Source organism: Diceros bicornis, chromosome 9, assembly GCF_020826845.1.
Source record: "Diceros bicornis minor isolate mBicDic1 chromosome 9, mDicBic1.mat.cur, whole genome shotgun sequence".
Classification (NCBI taxonomy): Eukaryota; Metazoa; Chordata; class Mammalia; order Perissodactyla; family Rhinocerotidae; genus Diceros; species Diceros bicornis.
Genome location: NC_080748.1, coordinates 35,063,929 through 35,085,066, shown reverse-complemented (window position 1 = coordinate 35,085,066; position 21,138 = coordinate 35,063,929). Strand labels below are relative to the sequence as shown.

Genomic DNA, 21,138 nt, shown 5'->3' with positions numbered 1-21,138 from the left:
TTGAGACTACAGGTTTGTAAAGCTTCGTTATGGAATAAGAATTAATGTCTCTTTGGTTCTTCAAACCCCAAATACTTAAAACCAAATTATCTTTCCACCCCAATTAGTTCTTCCTCCGGGTTTCTATAAATGACACTACCATGTTCCCTTTGATCCAAGAAGGAAACTCGGACATCCTGCAATTTAATAAACATTTCATGGGAGCTTACTAACTGCCAGGCTTTGACATAGACTCTGGAGGAGAAACCACCTCCCTGTCTCTAACAGCCCACTCCTAGTGGTTTCAAGGGTCTCTTATTATATCCTGCCCTTTCCATTGCTACCATCTATCATTCACAGGCTCATTAGTTTCACCTACATTCCTGTAAAAAATCTCCTGATTAATCTTATATTTCTCTGCTTACCTTGTGTTGCTCTGCTTAGTTTTCTTATAACAGTTTTATGATTAATTTTCTTCTTTGGTTCCTTCTTGTCTACCAAGCAGACACCACTCAACTCAGTATTCAAGGCATTTCATAATGTGGCCAATTTTCCCAATGCTATTTCTGAAAATTATGTGAACTTCTATAATGCCACTTATTATATTATATCATTATTGTGTGTGTGTCTGTTAACTCTGCTAAAACATCATCTCAAGGGATACCCTTCCCTCACACTCTCCTACCATCTCTGCCTTTCCTGGTCCCAACAATTGAAGTATGTTATCTTCCTCCTTTGAAACCCCCTGCACTGGGAATCTGCTTCACAGCACACCACAGTTTGCCTTATGCTATGGTTACTTGCATTCTTCTTAGACTGCTCATCTCCTCTACCTCCCCAGCACACGATACACACAACACCCTCTCTCGCTTTCACTTTTTAAGATAAAAAGACATTCCCATAACTTATTTTCTTAACCTCTAAAACAAATGATATGAAACTAAACTCCTAAAGATGTCTGATCATCAGGAGAATTTTTAAAAATTAAAGATTCCAAACCCCAACCTCAGATACACTGAATCAGGGATTAGGTATTTTTAGAACATTCCCCAGGCCATCCATTCTGCAACCAGCCAGGTTTGGAAACTACTATCCCAAAGCACCATATTAATGCCCAGAACCCCACCCAGATCAATTACACCAGAATCCCTAAGGGTGGGGCCTAGGCATCTACAAAGCTCTTCAGGTGATACGGGGAGCCAGGGTTGAGAACCTGGCAGAATGCCTTCCATATAAACACTAGTGTATATATTAGCTGAAGAAAAACTTCTAGCATTAGAAATATCCACAGAAAAATTTCTCACAGATGGACAAGTTAACTGGGAGGCATGGAGGTCTTTTCTGCTCCTCAAGCCAGACTACTGAAGAAGATGGACACACAATTTGCATAAGGCCAATCTTGAATACTTATTTTAAAAATTACCATGTGAAACATCTGGTGCCAAAACACCAAATGGCACGTAAATCCCAATGCCCTTTATTAAATCAAATGTGGCAGAGTTACACATAATGTTTATGTTCTCACTTACTTGCCAAGAAGTAATGGTTTGTAAATGAGCATTCCTATCTGCAAATGTATATACTGACGCTGTCCACAGTCTGGGATTACCACAAATAGAGGATTAATATATTACTTCTCCTGTCACTTTTACTACTTGCAGGTTAGAATGTGCATAAGGGAAACTAGAAGGGCAAAAGTGTGAAAAGACTAGGACATCCAGGCAAAAAGAATAATTAATGCTTAGTTTTGTACAATTCATTATCCCAAAAGGCCACAAAATCTTACAGGTTTACTGTAGAATACCTATCTGCAAATAACACAAAATCACAGTTATTTTCAGGTTCCACTTTCTCTTCCAACCTCTCTCAGAGACAAATCCTATTTTTTAGAATTTAAAATTATACAACACTTTGTTTACTTAAAACAATAATGCATTCATTTTGCTTAGAACTTATCTACTTATATATTTGCATAAATAATACTATACATGTATATCATACAAAATTCAAAAAGTACAAAAGGGTATATTGTGAAAACTGAATCTCTCTTCTATCCCTTGTCCCCAGACCCCATCAGCAGCAATCACTGTTACCAGTTTTTTGAGGTGCCATTTATTTTTGATCCCACATAGAATTATAATAAAAACATAGGTTTTTAAATTTAAAAATCTGAAAATCTCTTAATTTCCAGAGGATTAGTTTGTCTTTTAAACCAATCTCCTCTCAATACAGTTGTAATATAAACACTGGAGGGAAACAACTGGGAAATAATTTTTATTTTACTCATATCTCATCTACTCGTATGCAAATTGGCATGTTCAAGTTTAGCCATAATCCGTCAGTCTATATGCATTTAAATGATTGTTTATTTACAAACAAGCATGTTTTCCTATGCTCTAAGATATTTCCATTCAATCAAGAATAAATACTACATTTTCTACATAAAATGATGACTTTTTGTACAGAGGTGTTAAATGATTATACCAAATAAATCTTACCTGCAGTTTTCTAGCACTTTGTTGTTGACACTTGTCTTTCTCAATAATCTGCTGGTAGAGTCTAGCTCTTAACACTCGCAAAGCTATTTCTTTATTTTTTATCTGTGATCGTTCTTGTTGGCATTCCACTACAAGCCCTGAAAAGTAACAGAGATCAGAGGTAAACTGCAGCCTCCACAAGCCAAATTAAGATGGAACTGAGGAACATATTTTGATTAACTGAGGAAAGGTTAATCAGGAAAAGATCACAGAGGATTAAAAACATTTTAGATTTAGCACACTTCAGAAACTATATCTGGGTTATGATGGTAATAGCAGTAGATGGTTATAAACATTCTGACATCTGAATGAGAAATTTCAGAAGACTGAAAGCAGCCACACCTGCAGATGGTTACACATACTTTCCTTCCCAGAGCTCCGCCTCTCCATCCTACGCTAGACACTTTCACAGCTCAACAAAAAGCAAACTACTGCCACCAGCTGTGCAGCGCTGCTCCATTCTCTGTTTTACTCAAGGAGGACTCAGCCTTTGCCCTTTAAGTCACACGGAGCTGATGATTTAAAAATGACTTAATATATAGAAAGCAATGAAAAGAAACTACTCAAACTCTGTTGCCAATCCTCCTCTTTTTGCTGAGGAAGATTGGCCTTGGGCTAACATCCGTGCCCATCTGCCTCTATTTTATGTGGGATGCCTGCCACAGCATGGCTTGATAAGCAGTGCACAGGTCCACACCCGGGATCCGGGCCCGTGAACCCCAGGCTGCCAAAGTGGAGTGCGAACTTAACCACTACGCCACCAGGCCGGCACCTCAAACTCTTTAAAAGGAAGAGTTTATAGTGAATGTTTCTCAGTTGTCTTGGTTCTAAATCCAGCTAATCAACACATCCAACCACATATGTTTGGCCAGCCAACTTCTGCATTTCGGTGGGTTTGGCCCACTGTGCAGCCCACTTACCAGCCCAAATCTAGCCCTGACAAGGTGACCCCTGATTTCAGATGTGTTCTTAACTTTGCAGCTACCACTCTGAAGGTCTGAGTCCAAACCTGCTCCCAGGTACACTAGAGGTGAAAGGTACTTTTCTTTCTGAATCACAAAAACCAAAAACCCGATGAGCTTAGGTCAGCTGCACTGATATGGTGGTAACTATTTCACTGGAGATTTAAAAAACTTCTATAAAATTCTACTCTCCAAATTATGTTTTCTCCCTGACTTAATAAGCTACAATCTACATGTGTTAATACTTTTAGTAGGGCATCTAGGTTTTACCTCTATTAGTTTAAACTTATTGCTTGACTGCTTTACTGCAGCCACATGTTTGGGCTGGGGCACCAACTTGCTCCCATCTTCCAAGCATTTGCCTGGAGCTCTCTTGAATCTGGTATCCTTTTTTCACCACCCAAAAGAATATGAAAATTTCCATTTCAAGATTGCCAGACATTCATAAGCTTTGTTTCAAATTCCTCTTCTTGTCAGCTGACCCACAGTGAATTTTGCCTATACACCTGCATTATTCTTATCCAGTGGCTCAAGTCAGAAATTTTAGCTTATAACTCTTACTTACCAGCTCAGTAATTCCTAAGGGAATCACTTGATTATATATTTTACCACACTTCCTATAGGGGAGTATTTAATCATAAGTACTCCCTTAGACATAGAGGATTTGGGGGAAAAAGAGTATATTGAATAACAGAAGAGCTGTTGAAATAAGAAGGTGCTGGTATTGTTTAAAAAACTATAAAAGGACTTTGGGAAAAAAAGTTTTCTCAGTGTTATTTCAATACACTACAGGAGATTCCAAAATTCTAAGTAGCAATGGGACCAAGTGGGCATTTAATATATATTTGCTGAATAACTAAATATATTATTTAAAAAATTTGCAGTTATAAATGAGAAGAAAAATATCATATTTTTATTCTAAAAAGCCCATTTAAAAAAAGTTTAACATCTCTGAAATTGGGATACATCTTACCATCATTGGAATGTCATAGCTTAATTGGCAGTGCTTTTTTATTCCTTCACAGTAATAAAATAGTGATGTCTTTCAATTGATGCATTCTTAGGTTAAGGTTAGATGAAATAAGTTACATATAATCAAAGCCTAAATAAAAAGCCTTTAACCTTAAAAGGGCAAACTGATGTAAAAGATTAAATCTGGGGCCGGCCCTGTGGCTTAGCGGTTAAGTGCGCGAGCTCTGCTACTGGCGGCCCGGATTCAGAACCTGGGCGTGCACCAACGCACCGCTTCTCCGGCCATGCTGAGGCCGTGTCCCACATGCAGCAACTGGAAGGATGTGCAGCTATGACATACAACTATCTACTGGGGCTTTGGGGGAAAAAAATAAATAAATAAAATTATAAAAAAAAAATTGCCTTATCTTTACAAAAAAAAAAAAAGATTAAATCTGATTTGGAAGAATTCGGTGTTATCCATTATCTATGATGATGTGGGAAAGCAGCGTAAGAATTACAGAGGTCTACAGTCACTCACCAACTGGTAACAAACTAAAAAGCTTGCTTTAAAGCACACAATATTAATTTGTCTTCACCCTTGTTTTGATAAACTTTACAAAAAAAAAGTAATTTTTCCCTGTACAAACATCTAACCATACACCTATGGTAGTACTACTCTTCCAATGGTAGAAAATGGAGTTATATAGAAGCAGTAGGTTAGAAAAAATGTGATTCATCAGAGTCCAAGTGCAAGGAGAAAATGGAATAATGACCTACAGCTCTCACTTGCAGTTGAAGCAGGGACATAGTTCCCATTCTAAGGGTCTTGGGATGGAAGAAATAGAAAAAAGGCTTAGTTTTCCTTGCAGTAGATGCTGAAATCAAGGTAAACCTCAGAGAAGTAGACTCAAGAAATCACCTGCTCATAACTACATGGATTCGTAAGAGTCAGCAGGCTCTGACATCCTTGCCTAAGGAGAAGGTTTGAGGGTATACTTTAAGGCCTCTTTAAATCAAAGAACCAGATCTAAGTGGCTAAAAATTAAATTGGCCCAAAGTAAGTTTGGCAACACAAACATCAGTCATTTTTTGTAAAATCAGTAATTTATGATTGCACAGGGTGGTTTTACAATCCTATAATATGTTTTAAAGTATTTTGGTTCATTTTGTCACAATTTTGGTCATCTTTTACCTTATTTTTTCTCATTCTAATTTTTCTTAAGCTAATTACTGTTCTGGACTGCATATAATATAGTATACAGGGTTTAGACGAAACACACTAAGAATCCAACAATTTGTGGATTTCTTAAGAAAACTATGGTAAACTACAAAAATTATAACCTCACTTTTGGTGAAAAAGGATATATTTATATAAGCATAGAAAAGAATTTGAAAGGATATACATCAAAGATATATACCAACAATGGTTGTTGGGTATCGTTATAGAGGTTTTCTGTTCTTTTTGCTCATGTATATATTCTAAGTTTTTATAGTTTCTTATGGAATAAAAATCAACAAAGAAAACTTAAGAGAAATTATAAAATTATCCGATTGTTGCATATTCAGGTTGTTTTAACTTTTGCTATTATAAACAGTACAAGCAATAATAATTGGCTGGAAATGAATTTAAAATTTAAAATTGACATCTGATTTCAAGATGGCCTGCTCTTTCTTTTAAAAATCACACTAAAACAACAAGAACAAGAAACAGAAACAGAAACTCCATCTGAAATAAAATGAGGTGATGTATGCAGTCCCCAAACACAACATATAAAGACAGAAAGTGGATGGAAGAATGGTAAATGACTTAGCAGAGAGGAGGCAGGTGAAACCCAGCCCCCTGGAGAGGGAGATGCTGACCAGGAGCAAGCCAATCTGCCCTGCTGAGTGCCAGAAAGGCTCAGGAATTGAGGCACTGGCTACTTCAGAAGACGAGGCTGATGATTTGGGGGCTAAAATCAGAAAGTCTATATAACAAGTGGATTTTCAAATCCCTTCCCTCAATCTGTAGGAGGTGGGAGGTATAGTCTTCAGAGAATTAATTAAATAAGGAAAGTTCCCAACTTGAGATTAGGTACAAAAGAGGGCAAGTGTGAGGCATGGGCTTGAAAACAAGAGGATTAAGCAAAAGTTTGCTTACTGAATCGTGAGACCTTGACCTTATTCTCAGAGGTATCCTGGAGGATCCTTCTCAGGAGAAAACAAACTACCCAAGAGAAAAGATCTACAAACAGTGACATTTGGGGGTCCCTATAAAAAAGCTGATTAATCACCAACTGCCTTATAGATGAAACTTAATAGTGGATAAGTGGCACCCACGAAAGCAGAGCTTTTAGAACCTCAATCTTAAATATATACACACAGCCAAGGATTCCTAGACATTTCCAGCATGAAAGCAAGACTGAAACAAACAGAAAATATAAACTCAGAGGAAAAAGAGACACTGCAAAAAGCAGAAGAAAACCTCAGGGAAACTAAAATTAATATCCTTGAGCAATAAAAGAAGAAATATGCATCAACAAAATAACAAAAGGAGGCTATGAAAAAGTGATAATTTTGAAAATAAGAAAAGGCTTTTGAAAATTTTTTTAAAAAAGAATAAGTTTTAAAAATTCAGTGAGGGCCAGCCCCATGGCTTAGCGGTTAAGTGCGTGCGCTCCGCTGCTGGTGGCCCAGGTTCGGATCCCGGGCGCGCACCGACGCACTGCTTCTCCGGCCATGCTGAGGCCACGTCCCACGTACAGCAACTAGAAGGAAGTGCAGCTATGACATACAACTATCTACTGGGGCTTTGGGGAAAAAAATAAATAAGTAAAATTAAAAAAAAAATTAAAAATTGAGTGAAAGATTGGAAAAAGAACTAAAACACAAAGTGACAGATGATGTGAGAGAAAAAAGAAGAAAATTACACAATGAATCCAAAAGGTCTAATATCTGTCTAATAGGAATTCCAGGAAGAACAAAGAAAACAGTAAGAAATTATCGATGAAAATATTTCAGAAGTAAAGGGCGTGAGTCTCCAAATTGAAAGCAACAAACAATGGATGACAAAAGCTTTAAATGTTACAAGTGGAAATGATTTCCAACAAGTGTTCATGATCAATGAAGCGTGAGGTTAGAATAAAGCTATTTTCAGATATGCAAAGTCTCAAAATATTTATTTCTAATGTACCTTTTCTCAGGAAGCCACTTAAAGGTGAGCTTCACTAAAACGAAAGAGTCAACTAAAAGAAATGACACGGGATTCAAGAAACAGGAGGCTCAAACACAGAATAGAGATGAAGAGAATTCCGTGACTCTTGGTGCCCAGGACAACCTCTGTGTGGCAGCCCTAGAGAGCAGCTCATCCAGACTGGAGCAGGATAATGGAGTGCTCTGTCAGAGGTGTTGCCACAACGCCTTAGCCCTGTAGAAAATTGAGTTAATTTCATTTTATAGAGCTTTTGGAAGATATAGGTAAACTTAGAATCAAAGAAAACTAAGCAAATAAAAAAACAGTGACGTAATTACTAACTTTAGGAAATTAAATCATAATATACTACTTGACTCAGCAGTGAACACTATTTACCTGCTCATTATACAAAAACAGTGAAGATTAATTTTGCCAAAATATAAATATATTAGGAAAAGGAAAAGAGGATATTATAAGAGAGCCAAAGTCTTCATCAATTACTTTAAAAAGTCAATATATAATCTTATAATTAATTGACCAGAAGAGTACTATCTGCCTATTATTTAGAAATAAAGAGGTAATTACCAGAGAAAAATAGCTAAGAGTTTAAAGGAGTTGCCTTTGGGTAATGGGAATTTACGGTTGAGGAAGGAGGGAGGGGAAGGAGGAAGAGGTCTAGGGAGCTGCTGTTTTTTGTCACAGGACTTTACCATTGGACTTTTAAAATCATATACATGTAGTATAAAAATTAATTTAAAAAAGAAAAAAGTTTAAAAATCTGAAAAATGATAGAAATATTTAAAATCACATTAAAGACTATAAAACTATCTCAGTATACCAAAATTACCAATATTCAGAATAACAGCATTAATGCAATGGAGCTAGCAGTCAATCTACCAGCTGACAAAAGATCCATCGCAGTGGCATGTCCAATCCTACTTTTGTATTTCATTTGTTTTTAGGCTAGAGCACCTCTGTTTTCTCACGCCTGTCCAGCACACCTGGGCAGCTTCTCTGAATAGGTCTGCATCCTTTAAGAGTAGTACCTTTTCCAAACAGAAGGGGAATAGGAACACATTGAGGACTTCAGACCCACAACCCCAGTGTCACCTTTAAAGGGTTTGTGCAAGGAACCAGACACTAACATAGGACTATTTCTTTCTAAATGCTGAATAGTTTTATAAGACATGAACAAAGGTTAAAAGCATAAAAGCAAAGGGACCTGCTTACCTGTAGGGAGATGGACAAGTCTGACAGCACTATCAGTTGTATTAACATGCTGCCCTCCTGCTCCTTTGGCTCGAAATGTATCTATTCGCAAATCCTTGGGGTCCACCTTCACATCTACCTAGAACAAAATGTGGAGCATAAGTAAATTCTACACTCAACAAATACTTTAATACTAAATCTATTCCAAGATTTTTCAAATAAACTGTACTGTTGAGTGTTAAGATAAGCCATAGCCATTAGACTAAGAGGTGAAATAACTTATACCAAAGAAAGGATCATAAACTCCTTATTCCAATGGATGCTATTTTTTAACACTGACTTTGATGCTATGAGATCACTGAGTTTGCAATCTTTCAAAAGTTTCATCATCCATCATCCCACAAAGCTATATTAGATACAATATATATGTGTGTGTATATATAATTTTATTTATTTATTTTTCCCCCAAAGCCCCAGTAGATAGTTGTATGTCATAGCTGCACATCCTTCTAGTTGCTGTATGTGGGACGTGGCCTCAGCACGGCCAGAGAAGTGGTGCGTCGGTGCATGCCCGGATCTGAACCCGGGCCGCCAGCAGCGGAGCGCGTGCACTTAACCACTAAGCCACAGGGCCGGCCCTATGTATGTATATATAAAGTTGATTCTCATTATTCCCTGATTCTGTATTTGCAAATTCACCTACTCGCTAAAATTTATTTGTTCCCCAAAATCAGTTATTACAGCACTTTCACAGTCATTTGCAGACATGTGCAAAGTAGCAAAAAATTCAAGTTGCTCTACACATGCACATTATCAGCTAAGGGCGAACAAAGTGATACTCTTGCTTTTGTGTTTCAGCTCTCCTACAGAGATGACCAGAGGATGAAGGTGGGAGGGGGCAGGGTAGCGTAGTGCAAGAAGCTCCAGCTCTGGGGCCAGATGGATGGGGTTTGAATCCCAACTCTGACACCTGTTAGTGAGGCAGCCTCAGGCAAATCACTTAACACATCTCAACCTCATTTTCTCTTTTGTAAAATGAAGAAAATAGAATCTGCCAGGATGAGTTGTTTTAAGGATTTAAGATTATAATCTATGTGATATATATATACACACATATATATATTCCCCCCCCAGGAGAAATATTCAGTATTCACTAAAGCACTGTTTGATGTGACTTTACAGAATATAACTACTGTGAGTAACGAGAATCCAGCATGTGCGTGCATGTGCTTATTAGTGGACTGAATGGAGACATCCAAAAAGATATGTCCTCATTCTAACCACTGGAACCTTATTTGGAAAAAGCATCTTTGCAGATGTAATTGAGTTAAGATGAGATCATCCTGGATTATTTGGATAGGCTCTAAATCCAATGACAAGTGTCCTTAAATGAGACACCTAGAAGAGAGAGAAGAGACCATGTGAATTCAGAGGCAGAGATTGGAGTTGTACAGCTTTAAGCCAAGGAACACCTGGAGACACCAGAAGCTGGAAGAGGCAAGGGAGAATTCTCCCCCAGAACCTTTGGAGAAAGCACGGCCCTGCCAATACTTTGGTTTTGGACTTCTGGTCTCTAGAACTGTAAGAGAATAAATTTCTGTTGTTTTAAGCCACTAAGTTTGTGGTAATTTATTATGGCAGCCTTAGGAAATTTTCTTCTCTCTATATACACACACAGACACAAATATATATATAAATAAGTATATATATAAACAAATAGCTAAAAAATATGATTTTTTGAGGAGAGATTTAACATTTCGTTCCACATTTATCATCTATTTGTATGAATGACAGACAGTAAGTGTGACTTTTCTCTTTGAAAAGTACGCTAATAATAGGGTCAAAGTTAGAATCTAATATACAACTTGGTTGGTTGTTCTTTTGTTTCCTCTAAAATGAGTACCATACGGTGAAGAAAAAGATTATACAGTGCAAAGATTATACAGCTTTTGTTAAAATATGCCAGTGTTGGCTACCTTAAAATTTCAATAAACACTAAAGAGATGAAGAGTAATTTCCCATTTCTTGTGGTTACAGTATATTAAGTAGTTATATTGCAAATATGTGGACATATGTCATATTCTCCCAAATGTTACAGAAACTACCTAATGACTTTTGGGGAATTCTGAACGTAGAAACAGTGATTTAATAATATACAAAGAATTCTAAATGTCAGTTAAGAGAATAAGACCTTGTTCTTTTAGAAAAATGAAGCTCCACTAAATGAGTTTAATCTTCAAGAATATGAAGACAATAAGGGGATAGGTGGGAACAGCGTGGAAGGAATAAGGGTGAAAGCAAGACAACTCTATAGTTTTGATTTCTGAACCACCTAAATGCTTATTATAACAAAAATAAAATTAGATAAAAGAAGAAAGAAAAATCAAATCCTAAAATTAAATACAAACAGAAACAAATGAACCAAAATATTTACCATAATGATAACATAACCACATAGAAAAATATTATTTCAGGTGGTCTTTGAACATAATGCTCTGACATGCTTTCTTGGTGGGTTAAATTCTAAGGACAGAGGGCCAGCCCCCTGGCTTAGCGGTTAGGTGCGCGCGCTCCACTGCTGGTGGCCCGGGTTCGGATCCCGGGCGCGCACCGACGCACCGCTTCTCCGGCCATGCTGAGGCCGCGTCCCACATGCAGCAACTAGAAGGATGTGCAGCTATGACATACAACTATCTACTGGGGCTTTGGGGGGAAAAAAGTAAATAAATAAAATTAAAAAAAAAAAATTCTAAGGACAGAAATCTTAAACATTACTCAGTAGTTTACTGTGTAATTTTGAAACTATTTTATATATTGTATAATAAAGCAAAAAGTAAACATATTAAAGTGATTAAGAAACAAGATTTTACTCTAAGTGGAAAGAGATATAAATATAAAATGCAAGAAGGTGAGGGGGAAAAACTCCCTGTAACGGTAAATTGGAATCAGTAATAATAGCATGAACTGGTGATTTAAAATCACATATGCTCTGTCCACTGCAGAGTTTAGATGTAAACACACTTTGATAATAATGAGCACACCTATTACTAAGATTTTGATTTCTAGGCACATTCCCCACTAAAAGGAGTGAGGTCTGACTCCAAGTCTGAGGCAGGAGAGTACAAGGTGGGCCTGGGATAACTAATTATACCAGAAAGCAAGGACACATTCCAAGACTGATGGGGTCATTTCAAAAGGGGCTACCATGAAAAGGCTACTGTTCGCCAAACCTGGGACAACTTGAACATCAAAAATAATAGTGTTTATAGCTCACTGAACTTAAAAAACAAATCCAGTAAGTCTATAATGAGGTCAATATATGAAACTCAATATATGAAACTCAATATATGAGTTTATAATGAGGTAAAATAAAACAGAAAGCAAGCAAGAAGGAAGGAGGAGAGAAGATAGTAGAGAGGAAAGCACTTTATAGAAAAGAATGCCAGTTAATACATGTAGAAGGAATGGTAGAATTAGAAAATCACCATCTTGCAACCCCAAACTAAACAACTGATTCAGGCAAAGATCACAGATGGATGTTAAAACCAAGGAAGAAAAGTTTTGGGGAACAGGATATATGTACCCTAGAGATTACTTAGTGATTGCAAAGAGAAAATACTTTTACAATAGAGAGATTTCTGTGGTCACCATCTTAACTAAATGCTCAAATTAATTCTCACTGAAAGTGGAACAATCTGATATTATGTGCCTTTTGATAAGATGCAACATGAATATAACTACACATATAAAGTATTCTTCCTCAAAACATGTAACCTGAATGGAACGGAACATTTAGGTATAACTTTCAATATAATACAGGGGATAAAGGAACAAGTTAAAGAGTACCATGAAGAAACAATCAGATGGATCCAGAATGTGGGTCATTCTACAAAACAAATGGTCTAGACTCTTCAAAAAGTCAACGTCATTTAAAAAAACGTTGGGAGACTGTTCCAGACTTAAAGAGATATAACAACTAATTGCAATATGTGAAACTTGATGGGATTCCGGTTAAAAAAATAGCTATAAAGATATTTTTGGGATAACTGCGGAAACTATAAAACGGACTAGATATTAGATAATTATGATACTGTGATTTATAATAAGAAACATATATTTGGTCTTCATCCAGTTCCTGGTACAGAGCTCCTAAAATCCTTGGAATTTCCTAAGTGATAAGCAAGAAAAGTTGTTTTTTGTTATTCATAACAAGCCCCTTTCAACTACACCTTATGTTAATGAGGCGATTTTTGGAAAATTGCCAGGGGAACCAACCATGTGATTAGAGGGTTGGAACTTTCAGCTCCACCTCCCCACCCCAAACCTGCAGGGAGGGGAGTGGGGCTCAAGGTTGACTTCATCCCCAATGCCCAATGACTTAATCAATCGTGGCTATATATGAAAGCCTCCATAAAAATCCTAAAAGTACAGGGTTTAGAGAGTTTCCAAGGTTGGTGAACACATGGCGGTGCTGGAAGGGTGGTGAGCATGGACAGGGTATGGAAGCTCTGCACCTCTTCCCACAAACTATGCATCTGTCCTATGCATCTTTTCATCTGGTTATTCCTGAGTTGTATGCTTTATAATAAACCATTAATATAGTAGGTAAAATGTTTTCCTGAGTGCTGTGAGCCACTTTAGTAAATTATTGAAGCTGAGGAGGGGATCACGGGAACCTCTCAATTTATAGCCAGTTGGTCAGAAGCAGAGGTGACAACCTGGACTTGTGACTGGCCTCTGAAGTGGGAGTCTTCTGGGACTGAGTCCTTAGCCTGTGAGATCTGGCGCTATCTCTAGGTAAACAGCGTCAGAATTCAATTGAATTATAGGACACCTACTTGGTGTCCACAGAGAGCTGAAGAATTTTTGATGGGGGAAAAAAATTCACATATTTGGAGTACACAAGTATTCTGTGAGTAGACAGAACACACGAGAATTTTTCCTAGACAATAATATTACAGAATTATGGTTGATCTTCATAGATAATGGTATTGAGTTTATGTAGGAGACTGTCCTATTCTTTGGAGATGTAAGTTGAAGATATAGGGGGTAAAGTCTCATAGTGTCTGCTATATCCTTTATAGTTCATTTAAAAAACGTATACACACACATCTATAGGAATCTAGCAAATGTGGCAAAATGTAAACAACTGTTGATTCCAGATGAAGGTTACAAAAGTTTTTAGTGTGGTATTCTTTCAACTTTCTGTATGTTTAAAATTTTTTTAAAAAAGGTTAGGAAAAAGAAAAATATAGAGGATATGGCTGTATTCAACTAATACAATATAGATTCCATATAGGTATTACATCATTGACTTCAAAATATTATCTGTGGAATTCATTTTTTTTTCTTAAGATAAAACTTCGGCAACAACATTTTAAAAGCTTCGTGGATTCTGTTTTATGAAGAGAAGTGACTTCTATTTAAAACAAAACAAAACACCTTGCTCAGGGATAAGAGGGGCAACTCTACCTGGGGAAGAGTTAAGGATTTCCCAATGGAGTCTGTAAAGCTCAATCTGTAACCCTGAAAATCACAGATTTTCCTGGAGGCAAGGCTTCTCAGCACAACACCCATTTATGTGAGCGAGTTTTCAATGTCTCCTGGTGAGGTTACCTCATCTGGTTGAGGGAGGACAATAACTGACATTGTTCCTGTGTGAATACGCTGCATCCTTGATGACAGGCCCACCTCAGGGATTCGCTGAACTCGGTGAATCCCACCTTCATACTTCAAATGCTTATAGACGTTGTCACCGGAAATTCGGGCAGCTGCATGATGTAGCCCACCTATAAAAAAAGATAGTCAGAAATATTAATGAATTCTACTTTGAAGGGGATCAGGATCTTAAATGCCCTTAATCTATGGCTTGAATGTGAGTATAGAGCCTGACATGAGATCACAAAGAAGGTACAAAACTATATTTTCCCAATGTAAATGTATTAATATATAAAAGGAAACACAGCCAAATATTATTTATGGTTATCTCTGGAGAATAGAACAACAGCATATTTTTTATTTTACTTTTTATACTTCTTTTGTTTCTAGATTTTCTATAATGAACAAATTTTACTTTTATAAAAATGCTATTGGGAAAAAAAAGAATACTCAGATGTTTTCTGCATTGAACTACCCTACGCAAACTTAGGCTAATATGGTGCCATATATAAAAGAACGATCAATAACATAATAATTTGATAATGATGAACAACTCTATAGATCCTCCCAAGTTTTCAAAAAATCTATTGAAATTTAGTTCTCTTTTGTCTGTGGAATGGGAAAATAAGCACAAAAAAATATTAATGCCTAGGCTAGCTTCTTCTTATCAGATATGTTTGAGAAAATTTTTTTATTTTAAAATAATATATAGACATAGAAAACTACACGAATCAAATGTACGGTTTAATGACCACAAGATCAAGAAAAAGAACTTTGTCAGTCACCCCAAAAGCCCTTCCCTCCCTTTCTAATGAGTAAATAGTATCCTGACTTTTCTTTCTTTCTTGACTATAATTTTATTACCTAAATGTGCCACCCTAAGCACTACAGTTTAGTCTTTTCCATTTAAAAAAGTTTGATATGTCTTTTAAATCTCTTAATCTATAGGTTCATCATCCATCTCTTTTGTTTCCCACACATTAACTGCTGAAGAACCTGGGCTGTTGACCTGTAAAACTTTCCACAGTCTGCTTTTGCTGATTACATACTTTTGGCACAACTCAACCTGTTCTTCTGCCCTCTGTACTGGCTGCAATTTGGCAGCTGGATCCAGAGACTGGACCAGACACCAGCTTGAGCTCCTTGGCAAGACCACAGGCGGCACATAGTGTCTGGGGTCTGTCTCTCTATGGGCCTGACAGCCTTTGACGCTTAATGTACCATGGGGGTTGCAAAATGGTGATAGTCTAATTCTATCATCTCTTTCTCACTTATTAGTTAAAATACATTTATAAAGAGACATTTCTCCTTGGTCTACTATTTGATTACCCAGTGACACTGTTATGTAGGAAAGGCAGGATAATTGCTGGATTCTGTCCCTTTACCAGTTTTACCAATATATTTTTTTGCAATATAATGAATTAGGGTCCTTTTAATCCCCTCAAGATGACCAATTATTTTAAAAAATATCATTATGAACTCAAGGATTTGAACACATCTAGCATGTTTAAATCAATGGCAATTATTATTATTGAAGCCCAACTTGTCCCATCTTTGGCCAGCGGGAGCTTCTTCAAGGTAATTTCTGAGGTCTTCTGACATGCCTCTTGTTATTGTATAACAAGATTTTCTGGGATTATTTTGAACATTTCTTGCTCTGACCTGGAATCAGCCATTTCTCAAAGAAGCCCTGGTTCCTTTCGGAGAGATATAATATTTCAATATTTGGCGCTAGGGATGTTCACTACTACTGGGTTGGTCATTGTTTCTAGGCCTTTTCAGTGGACAGAGATAGGAAATACCTCATGAGTTCATATTGACATCAGGAGACAATTCCCTATTGGTTTCTTGTGTTTCTGCACATCTTGCAAACAAGGCACTGCTTGCCCTTTTGCTCCAGAACATCTTTTTAAGGGTATTTGTATAGTGAACAGCTTTGGCGAAATGTCTCCCTCCAGAGCAAAGGACAAGTTTGCTTACAGCCTTGGAAGATAGAGACAGCTTCTAGAGCAATGAGCAGGCATGCTTACTGCCCATTAAAAAAGACTCGAGATCCCTAAACTCAGGGTTCCTCTCCTGTAATGAAACCCACTGTGTGGGCAGGTATCATCTGGCCTTCTTTGAGTTGCCTTGTGGGACTTGGAGTTCATGGAACCAGCACAAAAATGCTAACATTTTGGTTACTGCTACTACTGTAATCAACTTTCCTTCGTCTCTGACCCATGAAACTGTGGCATGCTAACTTTTTAGCTTCCAAGCAGGGTAGAATCTTAACCATTCACAGTTTTTGACAATTGATACTTCAAATGTAAATGCAAGATTACAACCTCTTCTTTACTCTTACATTTCTTGTCTTCCACACTGAGAATCTTAGTTCTCAGAGAGGATACTAGAATTAGAATATTTCATAATTACTCGTCTGTTTTATCCCATATTACACATACAACAGTCTCAGAACAACAATACTAGTTCTACCACCAATATGATTACTAAAAACAATAAAACTTTTTTGTATATGCTTGTCCCATTCTCCCCCCATTTTTCAAATGGTTGTACTCTATCTGTACTGTCAGATCTTACAGTCCTTATATACTGTGTTCTTTCTCTTAGTCCTCAATTATACTTAGTTCTATAGGTAACCACATATTTAATGCTCACCCCTACTTCTTATGTTGATACCTTATATTTTAATTGTCTGAAGTTTTGTTTCCTAGTAGATTCCTCAGAAAGAGATCATGGGAAGAGTATTTCCTGAATTCTCACATATTGATAACAGTTTGTACCCTTATACTTATAAGTCAGTTCTGCAGATCATAAAATCCTTAATTCAAACTTCCTTTCCTTGAATGAACTTCATCTCTTTCTGGCACAAAGTGTCGCTAATGAAAAACCTGATGAAAATCTCATTTTCTTTCCCTTATAGTCGTGGGCTCTTTTTTCCTCCAAGTCTAATAGATTTTTTTCCTTTATTTTTTACAGTCCAATAATTTTATTAGAATATGTCTTAGTATTGGTCATTCTGGCTGGATATCTTCATATGTGCTTAAATACATGGCTTTAAATCTTTTTTTTTTCCTATTTCAGAAGAGCTTTGTTGAAAAATATTAGTATTTGTGGTAGGCAACCTCAAAGATGGCCCCCATGATCACTGCCTCCTGCTATTCACACACTTATAATTCCCTCCCCCGGTCTGTATGATGCATAGCAAATGGTAGACTTGACAGTACAACTTCTGAAACTAGGTTGCAAAGAACCCTGGCTTCCCTACTGGGAGCTGGCTTCCTCTCTCTCTCTCACATCACTCACACTGGGAGAAACAGGCTGCCGTGTTGTGAGCAGCCCTATGGAGAGGGCCCACCTGGCGAGAAAATGAGGTCGGCCAACAACCAAGTGAGCTCTGAAGTATACCCTTAAACCCCAGTAAAGCATTGGGAGGATTACAGCCCCAGCCAACAGCTTGACCCCAACTTCACAAAAGACCCTGTACCAGAACCACTCAGGAAAGTTGCTCCCCAATTCCTGACCTTCAGAAATCGTGAGATTAAAAAAAACAGTTGTTGCTTTAAAGCTGCTAAATTTTGGTAATTTGTTACACCGTGACAGATAGATACAGTATCTGCTGATTCTTTTTATTATGTTATCAATCTTCTTGGCCTATCTTCGATATTGTTTTCTTTGATTCCTTCTTATTTTTCTTCATTTCTTTTTGATTCTAAAAAAACTTCCTCTTTTTGACTACTGTTTTCTTAAGGCATTATCTGTTCTGTGTATCCACTCATATGTTCCTTCTGATTTATTCTTCATCTCTGAAGTGATTTTTCATTTATTTCTAATTCTTTCCTGAGTCTGTCACTTCATTTCTAATCCTGATTTATGGGGTTCTTTCACACCTTGTTTTTTCTTACTGTTTCTTACTGTGAAAAGAAATAGTTTTACAGGCAGATCTAACCTACTTGGTTTCTAAAGTTAGCATGTTAGACAAAAATTGCATATAGTTTTAGATTTCCCTGGAAAATGCCTTAGGAAGGTATCTTATCAGAGACTGACGTACTGTCTCCCAATAATTATGTCCAACACAGCCAGTTTTCCTCCAGCAATGGAATAGACTACTGTTTATTTTCTTGAATACCAGATAAAGCTAACATGCATTTAGGGATCAGATGATACAAAAAATTTAATTGTTGACCATCCACACTCAGTTTAGTAAGATGGTCATATTATGAAAAATACCCAGGAACTGAGACAGAGTGAGGCCACAACAATTTAAATATCCCATCTTATATTCATTCTGTACTTTTAAAATTATTCCCCCTATCCTCTTTACTTCATGTTGAGTGTAAATATTTGAATTTGTGTGAGCTGAAAAGAAGAAGGTTGCAAGTTTACTGTATAGATTAACAGAGCCAGTCTTAGGCCTCCTGAGTTCAAACTCAAGCTCCTCCTCTTCCTAGCTATATGTCCACAGGCAAATCATTTAACTTGTCAGTGCTTTGGTTTCCTTATTTGTAAACGATAATAATATATAACAAGCTACAGCACTGCATACCTGAAGGGGGAGCCATTCATATTGTAGATTATGTAAGTAGTGCTTCAAGGCTTATGTAAGCATATGACATAGCCCTGAATTCAACCTACTTTCCAAGGGTTGTTGTGAGGAGTAACTGTGATAAACACTTGCAGAGCATTTAGTAGTGTCGACATCTAGCTGTCAACAAGTATCAGTGGTAACTGGAACTACCCCATCAGCTATCCTGGCCCAGTATGACATCTTGTAGTAGAGAAAGACATCAAGATCCCTGTGAACTAAATTATGATGTAGGGCTGGAGAGCTGATATAACTCTGAAGTAGAACAGTGGAGGTGTATAGCTGTATAGCTGGCCTTGCCAGCTGAAAGCAAACTGCTTCTGGTGGGCCTTATGAATAGGTATGGAAAAAAAGCATCTGTCAGATCAATAACTGCATACCAGGTACCAGGGGGTATTAATTTGCTCAAGCAATGAAACCACATCTAGTACAGCAGCTGCAGTTGGAGTCACCACCTGGTTAAGTTTACAGTTACCCACTGTCATTCTGTAAGATCCATCTACCTTCTGCACAGGCCAAATAGGTAAGCTGAATGGCAATGTGGTGGGAATCACCACCCCTGCATCTTTCAAATCCTTGATGGTGGCTCTAATCTCTGTAATCTCTCCAGGAATGTGGTATTGCTTTTGGTTTACTATTTTCCTAGGTAGAGGCAGTTCTAGTAGCTTCCACTTAGCCTTTCCCACCATAATAGTCCTCGCTCCACAGGTCAGGGAGCCAATGTGAAGATTCTGCCAGCTGCTGAGTATGTCTTTTCTAATTACACATCGGGAACTGGGGAAATAACTACATGATGCGTTCAGGGACCCACTGGGCCCACTGTGAGACAAACTTGAGCTAAAACTTCATTGATCACCTGACCTCCATTAGCCTCTACTCTGACCGGCAGACCACAGTGATGTTTTGAGTCTCCTGGAATTAATGTCAATTCAGAGCCAGTGTCCACTAGTCCCTGAAAGGTATAATTATTTTCTTTTCCCCAAGGCACAGTTACCCTGGTAAAAGGCCATAGGCCCCTCTGGGGAAGACTAAGAAAAAGATTAACAGTACACGGGGTCGGCCTCGTGGCTTAGCGGTTGGGTGCTCGCACCCCGCTGCTGGCGACCCGGGTTCAGATCCCGGCGCGCACCGACGCACCGCTTCTCCGGCCATGCTGGGGCCGCGTCCCACGTGCAGCAGCCGGAAGGGTATGCAGCTGTGACATACAACTATCTACTGGGGCTTTGGGGGGAAAAAAAAATTAATTAATTAATTAAAAAAAAAAAAAAGATTAACAGTACAAATTTCTGGTAGTGTACTGGGTTCCTCAGGGGGACACAGCCTTCCCCTCATTCAAGGGGTTTGGGTCTGCAAACTGGCTCAAGTCTGGGAAATGACTGAGGGGCCATGACTTCTGCTTTTATGATACAGGTTAGACTTTTGTTCACTTGACCTAGAACTTTTCTGCTTATACAGATCAAGTAAGAATCCAGTAGGCTTCCATTTTACTTTACATCTAGGGACACCATGATCAACTGCCCAACACCAAAAGTCTGCACAAGTCAGACTATTCTGATTGCTGCTTTGACTCTGCTGTCCGTTATGGTAACCATGCCCATCTTGCCTTTGGATGTTGAGTGCCATCACTTGCCACTCTGAGATCCAGTTACTCCCATTGCCTTTAGATTTCCCAATTCAGTTACCAGAGTTCCCATTTTAAGGGCTGGCCTACAGAGAAGAGTGATCATAGAGCTCTTCAACGATGCTGGGGCTCCCCTCACAAATTTATTTCTCCCAGTTGTGGTGAAAAGTATGTCTTCTGGACACATAAAATTAACCATCACATTACTTTAAGTGACCTCTCCCTGAATTCAAGTTGTGGGCAGAGAATAAAAAAATATAATTATAAACATTAATCTGTTGGGAGGGAGGAAATAATGTAACAATTTCATAGAATCCCTTTAACTTGGAAAATATTTCAAATCATTAGACAGCAGGTATACAGAATAACACAGTGTCAGATCCACACTGCATATCAAGAGCCATCACCCTCCACTCCTTCCACAAAGGCTAGCTTGTAATTATTTAGGCTATCATTTAGTT

General features: G+C 37.8%; 1 protein-coding gene across 4 annotated transcripts in view; it reads right to left on the bottom strand.

Moving 5' to 3' along the window:
- The window catches only part of MTRF1 (mitochondrial translation release factor 1), a 39,456-nt gene that overhangs the window by 6,831 nt on the left and 11,487 nt on the right, over nt 1-21,138 (bottom strand). For all 4 annotated transcript variants that reach the window (XM_058548253.1, XM_058548256.1, XM_058548255.1 and 1 more), the window contains exons 6-8: nt 14,430-14,602; nt 8,835-8,952; nt 2,478-2,614 (exon numbers count right to left, since the gene is read on the bottom strand). In XM_058548253.1, the coding sequence (XP_058404236.1) occupies nt 2,478-2,614; nt 8,835-8,952; nt 14,430-14,602 (428 nt within the window). The remainder of the gene's footprint in view (nt 1-2,477; nt 2,615-8,834; nt 8,953-14,429; nt 14,603-21,138) is intronic.